Raw genomic sequence first — 25,494 nt, forward strand, 5'->3', positions numbered from 1 at the left:
GCAAGGTGAGTGAGGTGACCAAAGACCAGTGCAATATATAATTCGAAAGCTCTTCCCCAGAGAAATGAGGTACTCTATAATAGAGAAGGAAGCTTTGACTATAAAGTGGGCTCTTGATACTTTAAGGTATTATCTGTTGGGTGGTGAATTTGTGCTTGAGACAGACCATCGAGGTCTACAGTGGATGAACAAAATGAGAGAGACCAACGCAAGAATCACCAGATGGTATCTATCATTGCAGCCTTATCGCTTCAAGATTCAGTATAAGGTTGGAAGGAGGAATGTTGTGGCGGATATCCTCTCCCGTTCCTATGAAGACTGAGTGACTTAAGGAGGGAGGGGGAGGGGGGGGGGTGGTGACAAAGTGGTTCAGTTTGTGTTCACCATTTGTCCCTTATTCTTATTTTTGATTCATCTACTTTCCGTAGCTGGCCATATTGCTTAAATTTAAACATTAGCTTGCAGCTCTGCTCCACTTACTATCCCGGGTTTGTTTGTTAGCATTAGGTTGCAGTTTTCCATCTATATGTTTAGGTTAAAGCTACTACTGGATTATTGGTTGAACTTGTTTGATTTCAAAGTATATTCATATTTGTTTTCCTTTTTACTCACCATTGATTGTCCCTTGTAGATCTGCACCAGGGCAGGAGTATGGAAGGGGCCGGCCCAGTATTTCCTGCATAAATGTCTGAATGATGTCACTGATTGTCTGACTGGGTTCTACCAATTAGAGGGTTTCTTTTGGAGTATTGCTTTGTTTTTCTTTAAAGTAACTTTTTGACTTCTCTTGTATTACATGGTTTATTTTGCAGACCATTTTATTATATAGAGGTTTGTAAATCAGATTAATAATTTATTTTTAGTTTTTCTGTTTTAGTTTTTCATGTGTTTTCCTTTTCCCTGTTTAATTGTGGTTTGGTCCACTCAAGTGCAGGTGTGTTCCCACTTGATTATAAAACCGCGAGCTCTTGGAAGCTGAAGGGAGGAAAAAGAGGAGTGTTCAGAATCCTGTTGAAAATAAGTCATCAGAAGCTGGAACTGTTGACTGAGACTGTTTCTTCGGTTCACCTTGCTGATCCTTGACCTCACTTACGTCATCGGGAAGCGCAGGGACCATGGAGAATTTCTTCGTAAAATTGTCCGTTTACAAACCGCAATCCCGCTCTCGGATAAAACCTACACCCCACTATAATTACTTTAGTAAGTTGTCCAGACCAATCACAATGTTTTGCGTAATTGTGCAAACGTTAAACCAATCATGTATAGTGACGTCATCAGAAGGCGCAGGGCCCCGAGTCGATCTGACTACCCGAGCCGATCTGGTACCTACACCGTAATGCTCCAAATATTCATTGAGTGGAGGGGCTTCGTTGCTAACCAGTCGTACTTACACATTTTAACAGATAGTTGAGCGGGTTGTAGCAGAACAATCAGTAATCACAATGGTAATTATATATAAGGCGCACCATCAATTTTTCAGAAAATGTAAGGATTTTAAGTGCGCCTTATAGTCCAAAAAATATGGTAATCTTGAAACAGAGTCCGTTTTATATGCACCAATAAACACTTTCAATACTTCATTATCAAACACCTTCTGAGCATCAGGGATTGTTAATATGTCGTACCTGGAGAAATCTGTAGAAATCCCTATTTAATCTGTACTGAGCCTTCAGAGATTGAAAATTACAATATGATGAATATGTCCACCTCCTATAGCTTGCATCCATCATATGAACACCATCTTAATGTCTTCAAGCCAACCTCCCTTAGGATCTACATCTAGCCAGATTTTCAGAGGTAAACTGGTGGATCTGTTACCTGCTTCAAATGCTTTTTAATTATTTTTTTTATTCCCTAGACATACCTGGATTGGGGTCGCCCCAGACATTTTTTTTTTTATGTCTTTCCATCTAGCCATATAACCAGTGTTACACCAATATAACAAGATTCTTAATTGCATAGCTAAATGGGTGTCTTTTAAACAAGGAAGTGAGTCCACCTTTGCTATTTATTAATTGGAGAGTTTAATATTTGATTCTTGGCTTTTTTCCCTTGCCATACATATTGAAAAATGTAATTTATCCCATTCATTAAATTATGTATTAGATATTTCAGTTGGAAAGGTCTGGAATAGATATATAGAATATTCATTTTAACAAATTAAATTTTCGATTCATAACTTTAAAATGGTATTAGATTCCACCTCCTGACATCCTCATTTATCTTTTTATTTAGTCACTTAAAATTTAAGGCATCTAACTTTGTTAGGCCTTTTGGGATTTTTACTCCAAGATATTTAACTTGATCTATGTTCCAGTTTAGTTGATAGTTTAATTTAAAAGTTTAGCTTGGTTGGTAATTGAAGCTCAAGATTTGAGATTCTTTGATATTTAAATTATAACCTAAGACATTTCCAAATGAGTCTAGTAATCACCACTGTTTTGGAATTCTGGGTCTGACATATAAATTAAAATGTCATCTGCCAATAACGCAATTTTGTGTTCTTGGCCTAGAATTTTCATACCTCTGATGTTAGTATCCTGAATGATCCTTTGGCTTAGTGCTTCGATGAATATTGCAAAAAATAGTGGACTGATGGGGCAACCATGCCTAGTCCAACGAATTATAAATTCCACCATTTATTTTTTTACTGTTGCCTTTGGACTTTTTTTTTTATAGTGCTTGTATGGTTCTAACACAGATCTGATGGAATCGAAATTTGTGTAGCACTCTGTATAGAAACTCCCAGTTTACAAGGTCAAAGGCCTTTTCTGTGTCCAGACTCGGCAATTCAGCATGGACGTTATCGTTTTTGGTTGTGTATACACATTTTTATATTTTTTAAATTACTTGTATAGCTGTTAAATTATGACACAAAGAGTTTGTTTTTAGGTCCATTACTTTGTATATTGTGCTGTCTGCTTGCTATTTCCTTAATTTATATGCCAAGAGTTGCCAGCGGATTTCTCACCTGCTTCATAATATTTTATTTTATTTTTAGAAAAAAATGCTTTCTTTTTATATAATTGGAGTAAATTTCGTTTATTGTTTTGTCTTGTGTATTTAGATTTTTTTTCCTTTTCATTTAGTGACTTTTTGTGGGTGCTTTCTAAATTTTTAAGTTTTATTAAAGATTTTCCTTCTTGTTTCTTCAGAATAGAGCAATAGCCAATAATTCTACGCTTTGATGCATCCTAAAGAATTGGTGTGGACAACTCCCCATTGTCGTTATCCTCAAAATAATTTGTTATATCTGTGGTTATTTTATCCCTCATTTGATTTAATATGCCAGTGTTTAGTCTCCAGTTAGTCCTCTTCTTTTGAGAATCTAATTGTAAAGCAATATAAACTGGGCTATGGTCTGACAACTCCATAGATCCAAAAGTACAACTATGTATGCAGCTACACCTATATAATTATGAATATTATTAATTATAATTTGCTATTATAATTTAATAATATATAATTCAATATAGCTATAACAAATTTAATTCAAATGGTTGTGATACAAGGGCTATGAGCCTCTAATTATTAACACTAACAATTAATTTAATAAATTATGAACCTATTTATACTGGAAGTGTTATTTAACCAGTTGGTAACTGGTTAGACTTATCCAGCAAACGTTGATAACTCAAATTATAATGGCAATTGGAGTTTTAATCCTTACTTCTTTACCACAAACCAATGAAAATGTCTCAGTTTATTCAGTTATTAACTCAAAAAGGAGGTAATTCTATTGCTCTTAGAGACTATTCAATTTCAACTACGATTTCAAAAGTTATTATTTATTAAACTAATAATTCCCTGTTACAGCAATTATTCTACGTAATAAAACACTACTTACTACTCAAAAGAACATGCAAAAGGAAATAAATAAAACAAGTCAAAATGGATTAAATGAGAGGTAGCAATGCATAAATAAACTCACAGTTTTTTTTAAGACTGATTGACATCCCATTCAAGATCACAATCAAGTCAGCGCTTTGACATAGCAGCATTTAAAGACATGGGCTAAATAGCTTTGAGGTAGCACAACTGGAGTACCGAAACAAAACTGAAGCCAGATGGGGAACGCTTCTTGCACAAACTACTTGCTAGCAATGTCCATGCACGGTTAGCTTCTAACTCCTTCTAGTACCGACGGCACCTGGCTAACGGTAGCTAACTAACGTTACTTCACAACAACCTAGGGCTAACCGCTTCGAGCTACTTGGTACCTTTCCAAGATGGTGCCTATGACGACATATGACATACAACCTTGCGTGTGGTGATTAAGGACTCAGCCCTGATGATGTATTTAACACACCAATCTTGCGTGGGCCGGGCTTTTGATCATAAGGCGGTCTCGATTCTGAACAAAAGACTTCAAAGAAATGCGGGAATCCAAACGTAGACAAAGGAAAGAGATGAAGATAAAGAAAAGGAAGGAAGGATCTGAGTTCAGCCGTCTGCGCAGCTGGTTTATCATCAACAAAACCAAACACAGCAAAATCACTTAATGCATGCACAATATTAGAAATATTCAGCACAGTTAAACAAACTCCCTTTCGGAGTCATTAAGCATTAAACTAATTCCTAATAGGTTCTGCCTAGGCACAAAATATTCAATTCAATTTTATTTAAATAGCGCCAATTCATGAAGCATGTCATCTCAAGGTACTTTATGAAGTCAAATTCAATCAGATTATACAGATTGGGTCAGATTATACACTTTATGGATGGAAAAGGGAAATAAAAAAAAAATAAGGAAGGTCCTTTCTTTACTTGGTGTTGCTTCAGTGAAAAGGTCCTGGCTCAGCCCTGGGTCCGTGGTTCCAAGCAGAGGTTTCGGGCAGCGCGGATCACTTTGCCGTGAGGAGCAGAAAAAACACAGTTCTCCGGGCGCTCTCCGACGCTTTGTTTGACTAAAACAACGAGCGGAGTCTGTGTCGATCTCTGGAAGATAGCGTCTTCTAGTGGGATAAAAAAAATTATTAACGTAAAATTTTAACGTAAAAGTCTAGACCTCCCTGGTTTTATGCAGGGGAAAAGTTGATTCAGCGGAGCTCGGATCAGCGAGGGGGTCGAATCACGAGCCATGTGCGAATTTGCACATGGCATGTGCATCAGACATCCTTCCAAAGGGCTTGAAAGAATGCCTGACCCTGGAAAAACTCATAATAAAAGCTGCCCTGGGCGACGCCACCCAGGTAAGAAAATCAGAAGTATTGAAAGAGGATTACATTTGTCTGTTAAACCTAGTTAAAGGGCTTAATGTCAAGGTGTTTCTCAGCGGCCCTCATGCGCCCGTTAATTGTGGAGATGAGATTTTTTCCAGAGTTGTGATGCTTAACAAATGGCTGAAAAAAACATGCAAACAAACAACTGTAACCTTCATAAACAACTTTAACATCTTTTGGGAGAGGAGACATCTGTTCAGAGATGGTTTCTCTCTAAATAGGTCAGGTGCAAAACAGCTGATTTCAAATATCTTCCATACACCATCAGCTTTGTCCCAAAACAAAGCTCAACCAGTGCCAAAACAAATGAAAAGCCCAGTACAGCCCAAACAAGCCAAGATAAAGATGGCCAGAAAGATGACACAGAAAGAGGCTACGTCAGAATTACAGGAGGATTCCCAGATCTCAAAAGGAGGACAATAGAGGTCCCCACAAACACCGGTCCAGACTGCAACAACCTCCCCTTCTTCGCCACAAAGCCCAGATGTTCCTTTTCTGGATTTTTCTCATAACATGAACAAAGTCTTTAAGATTGGTCTACAGCTGACATTCTTTCCACATAGCCACAGCTCTGTGACTAATCCAGCATCTTCCAAAGTCTGCAGAGCCCCAGATCCTCCTCTACGTGTCACGGAACATGCCTGTGCTCAAAACCTTCAGATAACTTCTCTCAGATACACACCGGGCCCTGGCAGCACGTTTATCAGACATGACAGTTTTCAGCATCAGCCTGGGCCTTTTGTTGGAAAATATGGAATATCTGTGATGATACGTGGCAGAAATAACAAAAACCAGAACGTAACAAACAAAAGTCATAAACTGTCAGATGAAACCTGCCACAGAGACACCATCAACCACTAAGTCATATAAACTGGGTTTATTAAACATTAGATCTCTGTCAGGAAAATCCCTTTTAATTAATGACTTCATTATTGACAAGAATGTAGATGTTATGTTTTTAACAGAAACATGGTTACATGAACTTAATGAAGCACATATTCTGTTGGAGTCAACTCCAAACTACAATTTTCTTTGTGAGAGCAGACAGCAAAGGAAAGATGGAGGAGTAGCAACATTGTTTAATGATTCACTAAAGTCTAAAAAGGTGTTTTTGGGAAAATTTTACTCTTTTGAATATTTGGCTCTCCAGGTAAAGAGTATGAACTATGTTTCTGAATGTTTACAGGCCTCCTAAGTCCACATCAAACTTTTTTAATGATCTTAGTGACCTCCTATATGTGATATGTGTTGATTATGACTGTTTAATTATTGTGGGAGACTTCAACTTTCACATCAACAACCCTGAAGACAGAAGTGCAAAAGAACTGTATGACACACTTAGAAAAATTCGTTTAACTTAACATGTTAAACAGCCAACACACAAACAGGGACATATTTTAGACTTGATCATCACTAATGGTCTTAAGATTTCACAGGTAAATGTAACTGATGTTGCCTTATCTGATCACTTTTCTGTTACTTTTGAATGCATAATTTCCAGTGACTCATTTAGCCAAAGGGACATCATAAGAAAACCCACCTTAAAGGTATGCTATGCAACCGGGGTTGATTTTCCAGCGAGGCTCCCCCCAGAGGGCGAAAGTAAAAGTTCACTGTCATAAAGATGCTCAGTTGTTCTGGTTTCTCCATCAAGCCAGGCGCGGTTGTTTTGAGCTTAGCAGACAGGCGAACACAATGAAAAGTCGAAAAAAACGTCAGTACAAACAATGACTAACAGTGAAAGTATGAACATCAGGGTTTCCCGCAGCGCTATCTTGACGAGGCGACCGCCTCGCCAAACTCACGCTACCGCCTCGCCAACATTCAAAAAAAAAAACAAAAAAAAAAACTCGATATTCTTGCATGTTTATTTGACGTTAACACGCGGTTCTTTGTTGTTGCTTTCGCGCGTGCATATAGTGAATGGCAGGGCAAAAACACATGGAGTTCTCGCCGTAAAGCAAGACCGACTCTCGCGGTCTTGCGCAGACTTCTGGGCCTGTGGGTGCGGGCCGAGGGCTCTTGCAGTTGCAAGTACGGTATTTCCCCCACAGATCACCAGGGCAGCCGAGAAAACCTTTGTTCGACCTGAAATGACTCATTTATTCATCCAAAACGGTATGGAACACATTAACTGAAAAATGTTGCATAGTATGCCTTTAAGGACAATGCCACGGAAACTTTTATCCAAGCTTACTCTGCTACTTCAACCTTGGGCTGCTACTCAGATGAGGTAGTAGATAACTTTCATTCTAAAGTCTCAGACATCATTGGCTGCATTGCTCCAGTTAAAGTTTAATTTTTTTTCCGGGAAGAAAAAATCTCTTTGGAGAAATGCTCCAGCAGTTAGAAGTGAAAAAAGAGAGTGTTGAAAAGCTGAACGCAGGTGGAGAAAGAACAGACTTCAGGTTCACTATGACATCTATAAAGAGAGACTTTACAGATATAACTTACAATTGAAAAATGCAAGATAATCTTTCTTCTCTAAGATCATAAACAAGAACAATAATAATGCTAGAGTATTATTTGCCACAGTGGACAGGTTAACAAACCTTCCTGTGTCCGTGGCTTCTGAACTCCACTCCACCAGGGCCTGCAATGAATTTGCTAACTTCTTTACTGAGAAAATCCAAAAGATCAGAGGATCAGTTTGTACATCCATACCAAGTTCAGTACCAAAGTTGTCTCCAACTAGAATTGATCTTGACCAAATGTCCCAATTCAGCCAAATAAACTACAAAAGCTTACAGGAGATCATTCAGCAGCTAAGTTCCTCCGCCTGCTGCCTTGAGGTTTCTTTAAGAATGTTTTGCTTGGTATAGCGTCTGACTTGACTTGATAATAAACACGTCCCTCCTGTCAGGTGTTTTCCCGCAGTCCCCACAAACAACAAATATCAAACCATTGTTGAAAAAGAGCAATTTAGAAAAACTACTACTCCAGAACTACAGGACCATCTCAAACCACCCCTTTATCAGCAAGATTATTGAAAAAACTGCGTTTCAACAATTAAACACCTTCTTAACTATGACCAGCCACTTTGACGTTTTCCAGTCAGGTTTCCGTGCTCACCACAGTACAGAGACCGCCTTTATCAAGTTGTTTAATGACATCCATATAAATACAGACTGTGGAAGAACCACCGTGCTGGTTCTATTGGACCTCAGTGCAGCATTTGATGCTGTTGATCACTCCATTCTGGAGCCTGGAGAACTGGGTCGGTCTCTGTGGTACAGCTCTTAACTGGCTTAAATTCTACTTAAAGGACAGGGAATTTTTTGTATCAGTAGGTAACCCTACATCAGAGATGACAAAAATCACATGTGGAGTTCCCCAAGGGTCCATTCTGGGTCCCCTCCTATTCAATATCAACATGCTCCCCCTGGCTCAGATCATAAAAAACAACAACATCAGCTTGAACTGATGTGCTTGGCTGTTTATAACAGACAAGCACATCATTTAACAGTGGCTTTTAAAGAGGGAAAAGTGGTGTTAGAGCCATAAATAGAGAATATTTAAGTTATTGGTATGATGGTTTGCTTTTTATTTTTAACATATTCAGTAAGAAGATTTGTTCAGGCCATTTTATTGTGAAGTTTAGTTTTACTTTGAAAGGTATGCTTCCTGTCGAGCCGTATATTGTATTAGGAAAAACTATGGATGGATTATCTAGACACGGAGCAATACAGTTTTACCGTGTAAACTGTGGATGACTTGGAAAAGGAAAAAATTTTTATAGATAAAGAATTTTTTTGTTAAAATTCCCAGTTTGCACGCATCCTTTACTTCCAGTGTCTAAGGATTGACACCAAAATTTGGATCTCTTGACATAACAAGTGCCTTTTTAAAATAAAGTATAATAATTAAAGGCTACCATTTTGTTGAATATTATTGTATTTCACTTTTACTTGTCCCCATGTTCTAGTGGGTCCCGTGGAGGCTCTGATATAAAAGAACAAAGTAAATATGAAATTATTAAAATGCAAAAATTCATACTGTAGAAAGTGATAGAAACATCTACCATGGACAGTATTTACGCATTAATTTGTCTGCTACTTTTTGCCAGCCCTCTTACCTAGCTTTAACAGACTTTGACCTGTTCCCTGTCGTTTTAATTAATGACTCAAATTCGGCATAACCTTCCATTAAAAGCTCGTGTTCTGCTTGGGAGAAAAAACTGTGGGCGTTCTTTGGCCATGCTTCACAGCCAATAGCAGCGTTGCTAATCATTGTTTCTACTATCAATACATTTCCCCTTTTAAACAAACGCATGATCGCGCAGTTATCTCAGATAACTCAATCCAGCCATACTAAACATAAACAATTCAATTCAATTCAATTCAATTTTATTTATATAGCGCCAAATCATGAAACATGTCATCTCAAGGCACTTTACAAAGTCAAGTTCAATCATATTATACAGATTGGGTCAGATTATACAGATTGGTCAAAAATGTCCTATATAAGGAAACCAGTTGATTGCATCAAAGTCCCGACAAGCAGCATTCACTCCTGGGGAACCGTAGAGCCACAGGAAGAGTCATCTGCATTGTACATGGCTTTGCTGCAATCCCTCATACTGAGCAAGCATGAAGCGACAGTGGGAAGAAAAACCACCCATTAACGGGAAAAAAAACCTCCGGCAGAACCGGGCTCAGTATGAATGGTCATCTGCCTCGACCGACTGGGGTTACAGAAGACAGAACAGAGACACAACAAGAGAAACAAAAAGCACAGAAGCACACATTGATCTAGTAATCTGTTCTACATTAGATGGTAGTAGCGGGTGAGCCGTCTTCTCTGGATGATGTCACAGTTAACAGAACGCCAGACCAGGTGTACCTACTATGAAGAGAAAAGAGAGAGAACAGAAAGTTAAAGCAGAAATGACAACACATAATGCATAATTGAAGAACAGTAGAACTCAATATAGTGAGAAAATTAGATCCTGATATACTCCAGTAACCTAAGCCTATAGCAGTAAAACTATAAAGGTAGCTGAGAGTAACATGAGTCACTAGTTATAATTTTTGTCAAAAAGAAAAGTTTTAAGCCTAGTCTTAAAAGTAGACAGGGTGTCTGCCTCACGGACCAAAACTGGGAGTTGGTTCCACAGGAGAGGAGCCTGATAGCTAAAGGATCTGCCTCCCATTCTACTTTTAGAGACTCTAGGAACCACCAGCAGACCTGCGGTCTGAGAGCGAAGTGCTCTGTTAGGAACATACGGGGTAATCAGAGCTCTGATATACGATGGAGTTTGATTATGAAGGGCTTTATACGTTAGAAGAAGAATTTTAAATTCTATTCTTGATTTAACAGGAAGCCAATGAAGGGAAGCTAAAATTGGAGAAATATGATCCCTCTTGTTGATTTTCATCAGAACTCTTGCTGCAGCATTTTGGATCAGCTGAAGGCTTTGAACTGCATTTTGTGGAATTCCTGATAGTAAAGAATTACAATAGTCCAGCCTTGAAGTAACAAATGCATGGACCAGTTTTTCAGCATCACTCCTGGACAGAATGTTTCTAATTTTGGCGATATTCCGGAGGTGAAAAAAGGAAACTCTGGAAACCTGTTTAATATGGGATTTAAATGACATGTCTTGGTCAAAAATAACACCAAGATTTTTTACTTTATTACCAGAGGCCAGTTTAATGCCACCCAGATTAAGTGATTGGTTAAGAAGTTTATTTTTTGAGGACTCTGGCCCAAAGATTAAAACTTCGGTCTTGTCAGAATTTAGATGCAGGAAATTTAAAGTCATCCAGCTTTTGATGTCATCAAGACATGACTGCAGTCGAAGTAATTGATTGGATTCATCAGGATTTATGGATAAATATAGCTGAGTATCATCAGCATAACAGTGGAAATTAATCCCATGCTGTCTGATAATTTTGCCTATCGGAAGCATATATATAGTAAAGAGAATTGGTCCAAGGACTGAACCCTGTGGTACTCCACAGGTGACCCTAGAGTTTGAGGAAGATTTATTATTAACATGAACAAATTGGAATCTGTCTGACAGATAAGATTTAAACCAGCCTAATGCTTTCCCCTTAATCCCTACAGTATGTTCAAGTCTTTGTAGGAGAATATTGTGATCAACTGTATCAAACGCAGCACTGAGATCTAACAGGACAAGTATAGACACAAGTCCATTATCTGAGGCCATGAGAATATCATTAGTGACCTTCACCAGAGCTGTTTCAGTGCTATGATGAGCTCTGAAGCCTGACTGAAACTCCTCAAGTAGGTCATTACTTTGTAAATGTTCACAAAGTTGATTAGCAACTACTTTCTCAAGAATTTTAGATAAGAAAAGAAGATTAGATATAGGTCTGTAATTTACTAACTCATCTTGATCAAGAGAAGGTTTCTTAAGTAAAGGTTTAATAACAGCTACTTTCAAAACCTGTGGTACATATCCATTTACTAAGGATAGATTAATCATGTCTAAAATAGTGCCACTGATCAAAGGGAATATGTCCTTAAACAACTTGGTTGGGATTGGGTCTAACATACAGGTAGAAGGTTTAGATGAAGCTAAAATTTTAGATAGCTCAGAAAGCTCTACTGCTTCTAAACAGTTCAAACACTGCGCAGATTCTAAAGATTCCTCCAATGCTGCCTCACTTACTGAGGATGAGGTAATCATGTTTGGGAGGATGCCAATTATTTTATTTTTAATGGCATCAATTTTATTTATGAAGAATCCCATAAAATCATTACTACTGAGAGCTAAGGGAATGGATGGATCAACAGAGCTGTGGCTCTGGGTAAGTTTGGCAACTGTACTAAAGAGAAATCTAGGATTATTTTTATTCTCTTCAATTAATGATGAAAAATATGCTGCTCTAACTCTGCGGAGGGTCTTGTTATACAACAATAGTCTGTCCCTCCAGATTAAGTAGGATTCCTCTTGGTGTGTAGAGCGCCATTTTCTCTCCAATTTCCTAACATTGCGCTTCAAGGAACGCAGCTCTGAATTAAACCAAGGAGCCAGCTTCCTGTGAATAATCACCTTCTTTTTCAAGGGAGCTACATTGTCTAATGCAGAACGCAATGAGGAAGTCACATTGTTAGCAAAGGTATCGATTTGTGAATGGGAAGAAACAGCAATGCTGCCATCTACAGGGCATTTCTGCAATACTGAGGATATTAAGAAGGGGACAGACTCTTTAAGTTTTGATACAGCATTATCCGATAAAAATCTACTATAATGGAACCCTCTTTTGGGGGTGGAGAATTCAGTTAGATTAAACTCAAATGTTATTAAAAAATGATCAGACAGGACAGGGTTGTGAGGAAATACTGTTAATTCTTCACAATCAATGCCATATGTCAGCACAAGGTCTAAAGTATGGAGCCGAGAGTGCGTCGGTTCATGCACATTTTGAGCAAAACCAATTGAATCTAGGATAGTTTTAAAGGCTACACTAAGGTTATCACATTCAGTGTCAACATGGATGTTAAAATCACCCACTATAATAACCTTATCAGTATTTAACACCAAATCAGATAAGAAATCTGACAACTCATCCATAAACTGAGTGTAAGGGCCTGGTGGACGATACAAAACAACAAACAGAAGAGGTTTTATTGCTTTGCAGTTTGGATGAGGGAAACTGAGGGTTAAATGTTCAAAAGAACTGTAATTATTAGTTGGCCTGGGACTAATTAATAAATCAGACTGAAAGATAGTTGCCACTCCTCCTCCTCTTCCCACAGATCTGGGAATGTGGAAATTTGAATAACTGGAGGGGGTTGACTCATTTATACTAACGTAGTCCTCTTGTAGCCAGGTTTCTGTGAGACAAAACAAATCAATCTGATTATCAGAAATTAATTCATTAACTAACAAAGTCTTTGGAGGGAGAGACCTTATATTTAATAGACCACATTTTATTATTTTATTTTTAGGTTCAAGGTGAACCATATTGATTTTTATTAGGTTTTTATGATTTGTTCCTTTTAGATCAGTTTTTGATCTGTTAAGTTTTGGCCGTGGGAAAGACACCGTCTCAATAGGATAATGGGTGGGTAACAGTACAGAAGCTGCAGAGAGGTGTGTTAAACTACAGCTCTGCTTCCTGGTCTGGACCCTGGGTTGTCAGCATTTAGGAGAACTAATAAATCCGGCCAGATTCCTAGAAAGAAGAGCTGCACCATCCAAAGTAGGATGGATGCCGTCTCTCCGGATCAGACCAGGTTTTCCCCAGAAAGTTCTCCAGTTATCAATGTAGCCCACGTCGTTTTCTGGACACCACCTAGACAACCAGCGGTTGAATGATGACATGCGGCTAAACATGTCATCACTGGTCAGATCAGGCAGGGGACCAGAGAAAATTACAGAGTCCGACATAGTTTTAGCAAACTCACAAACCGAAGCAACACCAACTTTGGTGACCTCTGATCGGCGTGACCGGGTGTCATTACCGCCAGCGTGAATAACAATTTTGCGGTATTTACGCTTATCCTTAGCCAGTAGTTTTAGGTAGGATTCTATGTCGCCTGTTCTGGCCCCTGGTAGGCATTTAACTATGGTCCCTGGTTTCTTTAGTGCCACATTTCTTATTATGGAGCTGCCAATAATTAAGGTCGGCTCCTCGGCGAGATTGTCGCTCAGAGGGGAAAATTTATTAGAAACGCAGATGGGTTGGTGATGATCTGGGGTCTGTAATCTAGAGCTATGCTTCCTACGAACTGTCACCCAGCCAGCCTGGTTACCAGGCTGCTCGGGTGCTACTGCTTTAGGTTCGCTACGTGAAGTTACTCTATGCGGCTCCGCGCTAGCAAAAGAGCGGCTATCAGCTGGTTTTTCAACAGCACGGAGCCGGGTCTCCAATTCTGACACCCTCGCCTCCAAAGCTACAAAAACACTACATTTATTACATGTACCATCATCACTAAAGGAGGCAGAGGAATAACTGAACATCTGACACAGAGAGCAGCAGATAGGAGACTTAGTCAGACACGGAGAAGCCATTATGAGGCTAAGGCTTGGCTAGCGCTAGGCTAACGCTAGGCTAAAGCTAGGCTAACGCCCTATTATCACGCCAAAGAACAAACCGTGTGAAACACGAGGAGTTCCCAAACGTGATGAGCAGCCACAGACAATGTTTTAAAAGTGCTTATGTTTGGAAACAGATGTTACAGCAAAGAGGTTTAAAGATAAAAAGCGAGAGAGCCTGGAGCAAAGCTCCGTCGTTCACACAGCAACAACAGGAAGTGACAGAATACGCCTTACCGCAAACAGGAAGTCCGCCAACAGGTGTGTTCGAAGAACCCAATTAGCCGGATCATGATTAGCCGGATGAAATCATCTTGGATGTGTCATTTGATCTCGGATGTTTTAAGGAACGTACGAAGAACGGGTCCCAGGTGACTATGAACCAGTTCAGGAACTGAGTAAATGTTTAGAAGAAATCAATGCATGGATGTGCCAAATTTTCTTCAACTGAATGAAAACAAAACTGAAATAATAATATTTGGACCAATAGAGGAAAGATCAAAAGTTAGCACACAGCTTCAGTTGCTTCAGCTAGAAACCACTGATCAGGTTTGAAATGTGGGTGTAGTGATGGACTCAGACCTGAACCTTTAAAAGCATCTAAAGACAGTTACAAGGTCGGCTTTTTATCACCTGAAGAACCTTTCTAGGATTAAAGGATTAATGTCTCAGCATGATCTGGAAAAGCTAATCCATGCGTTTATTTTTAGTCAAATTGATTATTGCAATGGTGTTTTCACAGGTCTGCCTAAAAAATGGATCAGACAGCTGCAGCTGATCCAGAATGCTGCTGCCCGTGTCCTCACTAAGACTAAGAAAGTAGAGCACATCACCCCAGTTCTAAAGTCCTTAGAACTGGGATGATGGCTCCTGGCTCCCTGTATCTCAGAGAATAGACTTTAAAATACTTCTGTTAGTCTACACTGCAAAAACGGAACTAAAAATAAGTAAAATTTTCTTAAAATTAGTGTATCTGTCCTTGATTTGAGCAGGTAGATAAGATGATCTGCCAATGGAAAAAGATTTTTGCACTTAAAATAGGAACAACTCATCTCCATTGTCTTATTTCAAGTGCAGGATGTCTAATTATCTTATTTTAGGGGTCAAAATTCCATCGGCAGATTCCATTCCATCGGCAGATAATGTCATTTATCTGTTCAAATCAAGGACAAAAACCCAAATTTAAGAACGTTTTACTCATTTAGGGTCTGTTTTTGCAGTGTATGAATCCCTGAATGGCTTAGCACCTAAATACATCACAGACTTGTTATCAGTGTATCAACCCTCCAGACCACTCAGGTCTTCTGGCTGCAGCCTTCTCTGCATACCTAGAGCCAGAACTACACACGGAGAAGTAGCATTTAGTTCCTATGCCCCACTTATCTGGAACAAACTTCCAGAAAACTGTAAAATTACCTCTCTTTGTTGGATTCAGTTCTCTCTACGTATCTATGAGACTCAGCTCAGGCATCATTCAATTTACCTTTCTTGTAATTTTTGTTTGACTGGAGTAATGAGGTCTAGTGTTAACAGACACAATCACCTCCACAAATGAGTAAACCCTGAGCCTCAGAGATTATTAGTTCAAATATATTTTTTTATAAAATTGCCATACAGTTCCTGGCGGTGCATAGACATTTAAAATAGTAATTAGAACTACCTCCAGATAACCCTGGATAAGTACAAATCTCCCATCAGTATCTCTTCTCATATGTGGATTCAATAGTTTGGAAATTAAAATAGCAACCCCTCTTTTAGGACCCTGGTTATAAGATGATTAATACTGGTTGAATCCACATCTTTCCAGCTTGTTCTGAATATTTCAAGTGGGTCTTCTGGAGAAGAGCCATTTATACCCTCTTTTGCTTTAATTTTGCCAAAACTTAGCTTCTCTTAATTGGACTACCTAGACCATTTAGATTATATGTAATACATTTAACACTTTGCATTTATGAAGTCTAAAACAATGTTTTAAACACCTCAAAACAGGCTTATCTGAGTCACTAACATCACCTGTGTTGCCACAAAGAACTGTGGCAAAAGGAAAAACGTTGAATACAATTAATACAATAAAACTATATATATATATATATATATACTGAAACTCATTAATTTCTCCTTACTGGTATGATAAACAATATTTAAATATAATTTTCTGATTGTTAAGGAAGTTTATGTGCTCATTTCCTCCACTGTTTAGGTGGTGGATCAGCCAGCTGTCTCCGTTTCCACTATCTTCCCTTGTTAAGACACTCTTGGCCTCACTAAAAGTCCTCCTCACTACTCCCAAAATTTTGGCACTTTAGGAGCTCTCTTAAGCCCTAAGATGCTTCGTCAATACCTTATCTAACCAAGGTAAAATTCTAAGAAAAATCTTAGAATTCTGGAAATTCTGAGATTTTTCCTAAAATGATGTCACTAAGAGCTACTTTTAGTCTTAGGAATCTTAGTGAATACGGGCAAACCCTCCTCTACTGTAGAACCAACTCCCCGTTTTGGTCCGTGAGGCAGAAATCCTGTCTACTTTTGAGACCAGGCTTAAAACTTTCCTTTTTGACAAAGCTTAGAGTGGCTTGTCCTGAGCGTTCTCTGTAGTTATCTTGCTATAGGCTTAGGCTGCTGGAGGAGATCTAGATGCATTTCTCTTACTCTGCTGAGTTCACCTACTGTTCTCCAATTTGCATTGTTTGTTATTTCAATTTTTAACTTTATGTTCTGTCTTTTCTTTTCTCTTCATCATAGGTACATCTGGTCTAGCCTGCTGTTGGCTGTGACGCTATCCAGGGAGGCAGATCATCCGCTATTACCCTCTAACACAGAAAGATTCCTGAAACAATACATCTGTGCTTTTTGTTTCTCTGCTCTGTCTTCTCTAACCTCCAGTTGGTCAAGGCAGATGACTGTTCACATTGAGCCTAGTTCTGCTGAAAGTTTTCCTCCCTGTTATAGGGGAGTTTTCCTGTCCGCTGTCGCTTCATGCATGCTCAGTATGAGGGGTTGCTGCAAAGCCATTGACAATGCAGACGACTCTCCCTGTAGCTCTACGCTCTTTTATGAGGAGTGAATGCTGCTTGTCAAGACTCGATGCAATGTACTGGGTTTCCTTAAATAGGAAACTTTTTGATAATTTTTTCTTGAACTTGACTTTGTTAAGTTCCTTGATATGACATGTGTTGTGAATTGCCGCTATATAAATACAGTTCAATTAAACTGAACTGTAGCAAAACTGTTTTTAATGAATGCCTGTATTAACTTAAAGTGCCAAAAACGTCAGGCAAAATATATTGCATTTTATATTCTGGAACTTGCAGTTATCCATCACAAATTACGAAACACTTTATATCCACTTTTAGCTGCAAGGAGCAGCCAAGAGCTATGGGGAAATCCATCACTGTCTGGGCAACTAATCACTGTGGTAACCGAGGTTTTCCCCCTGCAGCTGCTGGGGAGGAGACTGGCCTGTAAACAGAGCTCTGCCGCTCTGACAAAGCTTAAAGCAGATTTAAAATCGACCCATAATCTTGATGAACTGACTGCACAGAAGTTTTGAGGTGTACTTTCTCACTATACTTATTAAAACTACTTTTTGTGATAAATTAAGAGTATAAAATCGATACATTTGTACACTCATTTCCTTACTGCGCTGCACAAAACCCCAGCATTAAACAAAGCCCCAGGCTTGTTGAAAAGTCCTACCCTCAGACCAGTACCTTCTTTGTGAAAGTAAAGCCTGGTCAATCTGAAATTTCCTGTGTAAATTTGTATCAAAACGTGTGTGGAGCTTTTGAAAGCCACGGACTTTTCAAAAACTTGGGGCTTTTCACGTGTAATAGAAAATGTTCTATTATTCTCTTTGGGTCTAGGGCCCAACCCGGAATCCAAGCTACAGTACGCTGAAGCACGGTGCATCAAGCATCATGGTATTTTTTATACTTTGAAGCATGATTTGAGGTATGTGAGAAATTAACCCAACACCAGTTTGAATACATCACAATACTTGAAGAGTTGCCTTGTGCTGAAGAAGAAACACCTTTGAGCTTTGCTTATCTTCTTAAGCAATGGCATTATTTTGAACATAAATGTATGAATGCAGTTTAATTTATACCAGTACACCAACATTAGGCCTTTTAAAATGTATTAAGCCCTTGTAATATTCTTTGCAAACGCGTTGGATTTTAGGTTTCCTCAGTGGAACTTGTTCCATCAGAAAAATCAAATGTATTGCAGCATCTGTGTGGAAAAGATTCAGATTGGAATTATTTTTCCCAGATAACTTTTTTTTCTTGGCACACTGAAAACGTTCAAGAGGAGTTTTTGGCAGACTGGTCTACATTTATTTTGACTGATTGTGAGTGACCAGCATCATTCATTTTCTAGAAAACGGAAGAAATACAAGATTAGAAATATTATATATATTCTGTATATATTCGAATATAATTCTGCCTGAATTTACATACCTGATATAAATCAAGTACAGCTCCACAGTTATAAGTATAAATGCACACCTCTACCGGTGGAACCATTACAGTTACTATCCCTCAAATTGATATTTTTGAGCCTTACCCAAAACTTTTTTCTAAATAAACATTACAAAACACCACGAAAACCCTTTTGAAAACCTAGGAAAAACATTAGAATTTCTAGATACACATCTTTTCTATAACTGCAGCAAGTTTGTACAGAATCAGTTAAAGTGGATTTGTGCTACAAAAGTCAGCTGTGGGCCAGGCGGACCTGTGCTTTTGTCATAATTTAGCCAGATGTGTTTTTCACCACATAAAATGAAATCTGGTCAAATAAAAATGCTGATTTATGTTGTAGGACTCCTCCTGCAAATAAAATAGTCTTTGGTCAACACATTTACCCCTTGTGTCATCAAAATATACCACAGTGCATCGCAAAAATGCGCAAAGCGATGCATGAAGCTAAATTATAAGCTCTCTTTCGTACAGAAATTACATCACCGGATATGGTGTTACAAAGATGGGGTTTACAAAATTAAAGTGCCTTTAGATGTCTGTTTTGTGTAGTGTCCTTTTCTAAATGTCTCCCATGTTTAATGGACTTTTAAATCTCATCAAGTATGTTTAAATAGCTGTAAAACCAGAAGTTTTTCTGCAAAAATCTGGAGGAGTGTTTTGGAAATAATAATGCCTCCTCTTGCAAATCAATTGAAAATGTTGCACATTGTTTAGAGGCTAAGTTGGGCACATGTGGGCCCGTCGGGCTTCATGGCTTTCTTCCCTCACTGTTTGAAGATAAGTGGTAATTAGAAGCTTTGCTGCTGTAAAAGCCAAAATCATGTGAAGCATCTGCAGATAGTTCTCTGCCATGGTCTGCAAACAAAACAAGGATGGATCCAGGTCACGGAAAACCAGTATCATTTTTAATAATTACACATATTTACAAGGATGTGGTGAAGCAACATTAAGACTGACCCAGCATTAGGTTTAAAAAAAATCACTGTCTTAGTTCATTCATTTTTTCAATCATTCTTCAAAGTGCCAAAATGGCCTTCGGTGTTCTGAAATTTGTATTCAAGGACTTCCAGTTTATTCATTGGTCCCTCAGAAAAAAATGCTATCAGGTTGGGAAAAAAAAGCTCAACAAAAACATTTAGAACATGCAGCAAAACTGATGGAGTTTGGGAAGCATCCTTTAATTTTTAAATTCTAATCTTCGTCAGCATGTTGGAGAAAACTGAAGCGCTTCATTATCTACCCATTCCCACTGTGCAGATTATTAAGACTTTGATTCAAGATGAGCTAATTAATCCTATTACGTTGTTAACAAATTAGCACAGGTCACAGTTCATCTAATAATTCCCGGCCTACAGAGAGCTCTTCTCCCAAAACACACGGATAAAAAAGAAAAACCTCTGTCCTCAGCTGATATTCACAGATCATTGCAGGGTTCCAAAACAGCAAAGTTTGGCTCTAAAGGAAGTCTGGGAAAAAGAAGATGGAAGAACATTGCTGTTTGCAAACTCTTATGTTTAAAAAGCTAAAACTCGAATGAAGGAGATTCCCCAAACAAGTAAATCATGTATAAAAATTAACATTTGCCGCATTAGGCTTATGTTAATATTTCAGCTTTCTTTCTTTAAAAAGAAAATTATTCATTATCCATCTCAGGAGAACAGTCTGTGCTTTTTATGCCCTTCAAGAAAGTATTTGTGACACTGGGAAAACAAAAATCTGAACCTGAAAAATATGACATTTCTCAAATTACTAAAATGTGATCCCAGTTCAAGGCTCCTATGTTTCAATAAATTTCAGCTTTGAGAGTGGCAGTACATAGAATAATTTGAAATATATTGCTGAAGCTGCAGCAGGCAGATGGACTCCTCATACTGGATAAGAAACATGAGAATGGCTCTGAACAGTGCTGAGCACCACATGTTGGACCTGCTTTCCACTGCCTGACAAATGACTCCCATACAGTGTGTCAGTCCAATCCAAGATAACATCAATGGTGCATCTAGTAGTTGTTGTTACTGGTCCTGTCTTGTTGTCTTCTGCTTATCCAGGACCGGGACCCAGGAGCAGCAGACTCAGCAGAGACCCCCAGACTTTCTTCTCCCCAGACGACACCTCTGGGGAAAGCCCAAAATATTCCCAGGCCAGCTGAGAGACATAGTCTCTCCAGTGTGTCTTGGGCTGCCTTCTAGGCCTCATCCTGGTTGGGCACGCTAGAAACACCTCCCGAGGGAGACGTCCACGGGACAGTCGCAAGAAATGCCTGAGCCTCGACTGAGTCCTCGATGTGGAAGAGCAGCTACTCCTCTCCGAGCCCCTCCCAGATGGCCAAAGCTCCTGACACTATCTCTAACGGAGTGCCCTGCCACCCTGCAGAGGAAACCAATTTCAGCCAGTTGTATGCAGGATCTTGTACATGCAGTCATAACCCAAATTTCATGGCAATAGCATAGGAACATAGATTGAAAGGTAAATGGTGCTACCTTTACAATAGATCGGTGCCGTGTACGCCTTACGGCACCAATCCATCTGTCGCTCTCCAGCTCCATTCTCCCCTCACTTGTTAACAAGACTCCAAGATGCTTAAACTCCTCTACTTGACACATGAACTGCCCCCTCCAACTTGGAGAGGATAAGCCATCTTTTTCCAGTCGAGAATCATTTCCTCAGATTAGGAGGTGCCATTTGTGTAAAACCTGCTTTAACTGGAGACTTTTTGAGCATTAGGCCCAAATACAAGGACTTTTACCAGAACCAAAAGTCAAGACAGAAATGAGCCCTTCATAGCCTTCATGTGGTAGACCCAGTTTGGACCTGCCAGGCCTACACCAACTAATGCAGATGATTACATTTATGTTGTACAACAATCAAAGTTGTAAAGATGTCCAGTGCACCTAAAGCACAGTATAATCATCTAGGTGCCACAATTATCTGTTCTTTCTTGCTCCTTGGAGAAACTTAGTTGACTAAAAGGTTAAATTCATACCTTGAGAAGAGACCAAAAGTTAATGTCAAAGTGCAGAGAGTGACTGCTTTACGTGGGCTGTTGATGGTTATAATATTCAGCAATGCTGTAAAAGGTTCTACGCTTTGGTCATAAGCTCAGATCCAGATAATGACAGGACAGAGACTTTGGGATGTTCTGCATAGCAGAACATTAGAACTGAACACAATAAATCTGTGTGGGAAATATATCAGTAAATCAGAGAATAATTGGTCCACAATTTAGGATGATCAGTTTAAGTCATCTGTCCATCCATTATCTTCCTCTGGTGATGCAGGGGCAACAGATTCAGCAGGGAAACCCACACATCCCTCTCCCAGGCGACACTCAACCTCTTCCTGGAGGATCCCAAGGCAACTCCAGCCAGAAGGGGTGTATAGTCCAGAGAGTTCTGAGTTTTCCCCAGGGTTCGCCTCCCAGTGGGATATACCAAGAGACATCCTGACCAGATGTTAGGACCACGTTAGTTGACTCCCTTAGATATGGAGGAGCAGCAGCTCTACCCTGAGCTCCAAGTGGGTGACAGAGCTCCTGATGCCATTTCCAAAGGTTGGGGCTGTTTGGCTCCACAAGAAGCCCCAACCTTTACTATTTTATCTAATTATGACAACTGTTTTTATCTCTTATGAAAGACCTGGTTAGAACTGCAGAAGATCATCTAAAGCAACACTCACTCTGTTTTCTGGTCTAATGTGGGATCCAAACCTCAATTTTAGGAAGCACTGATTATAGAAGCTCTGAACTGGACCCATGTCCAGCAAAGCCTGTCTTTGTTCAGAGAACCTTATGGTGACTGACTGAGATGTGTTGAGCTTGGCCTGCAAACACTTGTAGAAGCTAGAACCAGGAGAGTGCTCTGTTTTTTTTCCCAACAAACCAATCCTTTTTCCCAGCTACTAGACTTTTGGAGGCTGAGAACAGCACCACAAACTCTTGGCAAACAGGACCCAATATTTACAACACATTAAGAACACAGCAAACTCATTTTGTTCATTTAGTCTTGTCCTGAAACTGAAACTTGCTGAAACTTGAAGACAATCATCACCGAGGGGTTGTAGACTGATGTTTGAGCTTTGCCCTCTGAAGCCATCATGGGTCGAGAAAGTCCAGTAAGAGCAATCAGAGACAGAATTAATTTAATCTTTGAGGCACTTCTTAAAGAAAATTCATCTCCCAGTTAGCGTCCCATGTTTAGTTAGAGACAATAATAAAAGATTTTTTTAAAAAAAGCAAATGTGTTGTGAATGAGAATGTGCCACTTGCATCAATAAAAGGCATCATCAATTTTGGATTCACTACCTACATTATAATACACAATAACTTAATTTTTTTATTTTGTCATTGTACATTCTTCCTTGGTCGGAGGCATAGCCCCGTCTACAAGATAGAAAAAAAATCAAGTAAAGGTGCACCTAAAATCATCGCAAGCTCTTTATAGTACTCTCCTATTCATCCTGGGATGTGTGATGGGTTGTAATGTTTTCATGATGCCAGGCATAGAATGAGACATTTCTGTTCTGATTCAAGAATGGAAATAAGCTGAAAGGAAAAAGGGAGGAAAACAGAAGGGCAGGGAATGTTCTCATAGTCCAGGGTCTGTTTTCCACCTAAAAACTAAGACAGACTGGAGAGTCTGCTACTCAAACAATCTCATAGTCAAGGAAGGAAACTCTCCCCTTCCCCTGTTTGCTTCGCCTTTATGACCGGCACAGTGAGTTCGTCGTCCTCTTCGCCTTCCGCAGTTGGCTTCTGTTGGTTTTATTTTTGGCTAAGACGGCTGCTTGGACAGACAGAAGGTGGGCGACAGAGGAAGCTTCTCTCTCCTTCATATGGACTCTTCTGTGGATAGCAGCAGTGGGTTAATGTATTCAAATCCCTCAAACTCTGACTGGTCAATTCTCTTGATGATGTCCCTGAAGAGAAGAAGAAAAAGGAATTACACATGCTGTTTCAATAAGAAGTTACCTGTGTCTCCATGAACTTTATGCCATAGATCTAAACCCAAAAAAAAACAACCTGAGTATAGAAATATGTTTTATTTTTTTTTTACTGTGGGATAAATATTTACACCCCTGAGTTTTTGTAATGTAAAAAATAAAATCAAGGCTTTCTAAAATATGTCCGTGTTTATACATATATATGCACACACACACACATATATATATATATATATATTAGGGCTGGGCAAGTTAACGCGTTAATTTTGCGTTAACTCATTAGACTATTAACGGCGATATTTTCTTTAACGCGCATTAACGCTTTTATTTTGTAAAGGTCTGTTGCTGCGGTGTAGGGGTTTGAATCAGAACAGTAAGTGGCGATAATGCGCCAATAACCTCGCTGTCAGCCAAGCCTCGGATTCAGAGGAAGAAAGGTGCTGGCCGGAAAAAAACAAAGCCGACATGCGGAAGGCGGTGTTTCCCGCAGGTACCGCGAGCGAGCTTAGGCGAGGCGAGGCGGTGAGTTGGCGGCCGGAACAAGTTTTGTGCGGAGCGGAGCGGGGGGGGTCTGCTTAGACGCCGTCGGTGAAGTCGCTTCTCGTTTCAAAGTATCCATGTGTTTTTGCCTGTTTTCCCCCTGCCATTCACTATATGCACAACAACAAAAAACCGCGTGTTAACGTCAAATAAACGCAAGCAACGCAAGCATATCGAGTTAGCAAGCATTTCAGTTTAAAGTTCTTCCAGCATGGAATATGACAGAAACAAGTTAGTTGTAACCACTGCCAAGTTAAACTTTGGTATTGAACATAAAATGATAATGCTGCTCCTTGCGGTTACCTCAGAAATTGCCTGTTTTTGGTAGATTTTTTCCCCATAAAGAGAATTCCCTGTCAGTGGCAATAAGCTTTAATTTATTATTATTGCTATTTTTTGTTTTACATGTTTAAGTTGAGCTTTACACTAAATATGTGTTACTGATAAGTGCTACAAATGTTACAACACTTTTGTTCATATGGCAGCAGAACATTAAAATAAAAGGGCTCTTTACACTACTTTTGAATTCATTCTTGGAGTTTGTAAATACAATGCGATTAATCGCGATTAATCGCGATTAAATATTTTAATCGTTGCCCAGCCCTAATATATATATATATATATATATATATATATGTATATATATATATATATATACACATATATATATATATATATATATATATATATATATATATATATATATATATATATATATATATATACACTGTTAACCCTAACCCTTTCAATTCAGTTTTTAGCATTCAGTCTTCTTTGGTAAGCAGCATCCAACATTTTGACGTGGTAATATTTGCCTGTTCTACTTTGTAATAATTCTTTAAATCTGTCAGATTGGGAGAACATCTTGGGTTCACAACCCTCCTCATATGTTTGTTGTGCCTCAGACATGAAGAATTTAAATATCAAACTATAATATGATATTCATGAGAAATAAGAGACAGTAGCTTCCTAGGACTGCTTTCACAATAGGATACTTCCTGGCTTCTACAAAAATTGTTCCTTTCAATTTAAATTGTTCTCTTTTTCACGTGGACCCTGCCAGAAGGTTCACACTGGAGAGCCACTGCACTCTCTTTCCCTGCTGTCTGCAACTGCATCAGAGAGCCACTGGTTCTTCAGACTGGAACTAAACCAAAGTATAGTCTGCTTTGTGTGAAATCAGACAATGAAGTAGGCAGCCAGCCACCAGAGAAACAGGCTGCTTGTGATCTTTCTCTCAGCTTTTGCAGGAAAAGCTGACCAAAAACTGAGTGGACTGCGAACCGTGCAGGCAAGAAAAAGT

General features: G+C 39.1%; 2 protein-coding genes across 7 annotated transcripts in view; one reads left to right on the forward strand and one right to left on the reverse strand.

Moving 5' to 3' along the window:
• si:ch73-70k4.1 (FA core complex associated protein 20) overlaps positions 1-25,494 on the forward strand; it is a 75,607-nt gene that overhangs the window by 16,962 nt on the left and 33,151 nt on the right. The window lies entirely within an intron of this gene.
• Positions 19,597-25,494, reverse strand: part of prkcz (protein kinase C, zeta) — a 229,631-nt gene continuing 223,733 nt past the window's right edge. For all 5 annotated transcript variants that reach the window (XM_036141694.1, XM_036141676.1, XM_036141719.1 and 2 more), the window contains one exon: positions 19,597-23,627. In XM_036141694.1, the coding sequence (XP_035997587.1) occupies positions 23,540-23,627 (88 nt within the window). In that variant the 3' untranslated portion in view covers positions 19,597-23,539. The remainder of the gene's footprint in view (positions 23,628-25,494) is intronic.

This window comes from Fundulus heteroclitus, chromosome 1, assembly GCF_011125445.2.
Source record: "Fundulus heteroclitus isolate FHET01 chromosome 1, MU-UCD_Fhet_4.1, whole genome shotgun sequence".
NCBI classification, from domain to species: Eukaryota; Metazoa; Chordata; class Actinopteri; order Cyprinodontiformes; family Fundulidae; genus Fundulus; species Fundulus heteroclitus.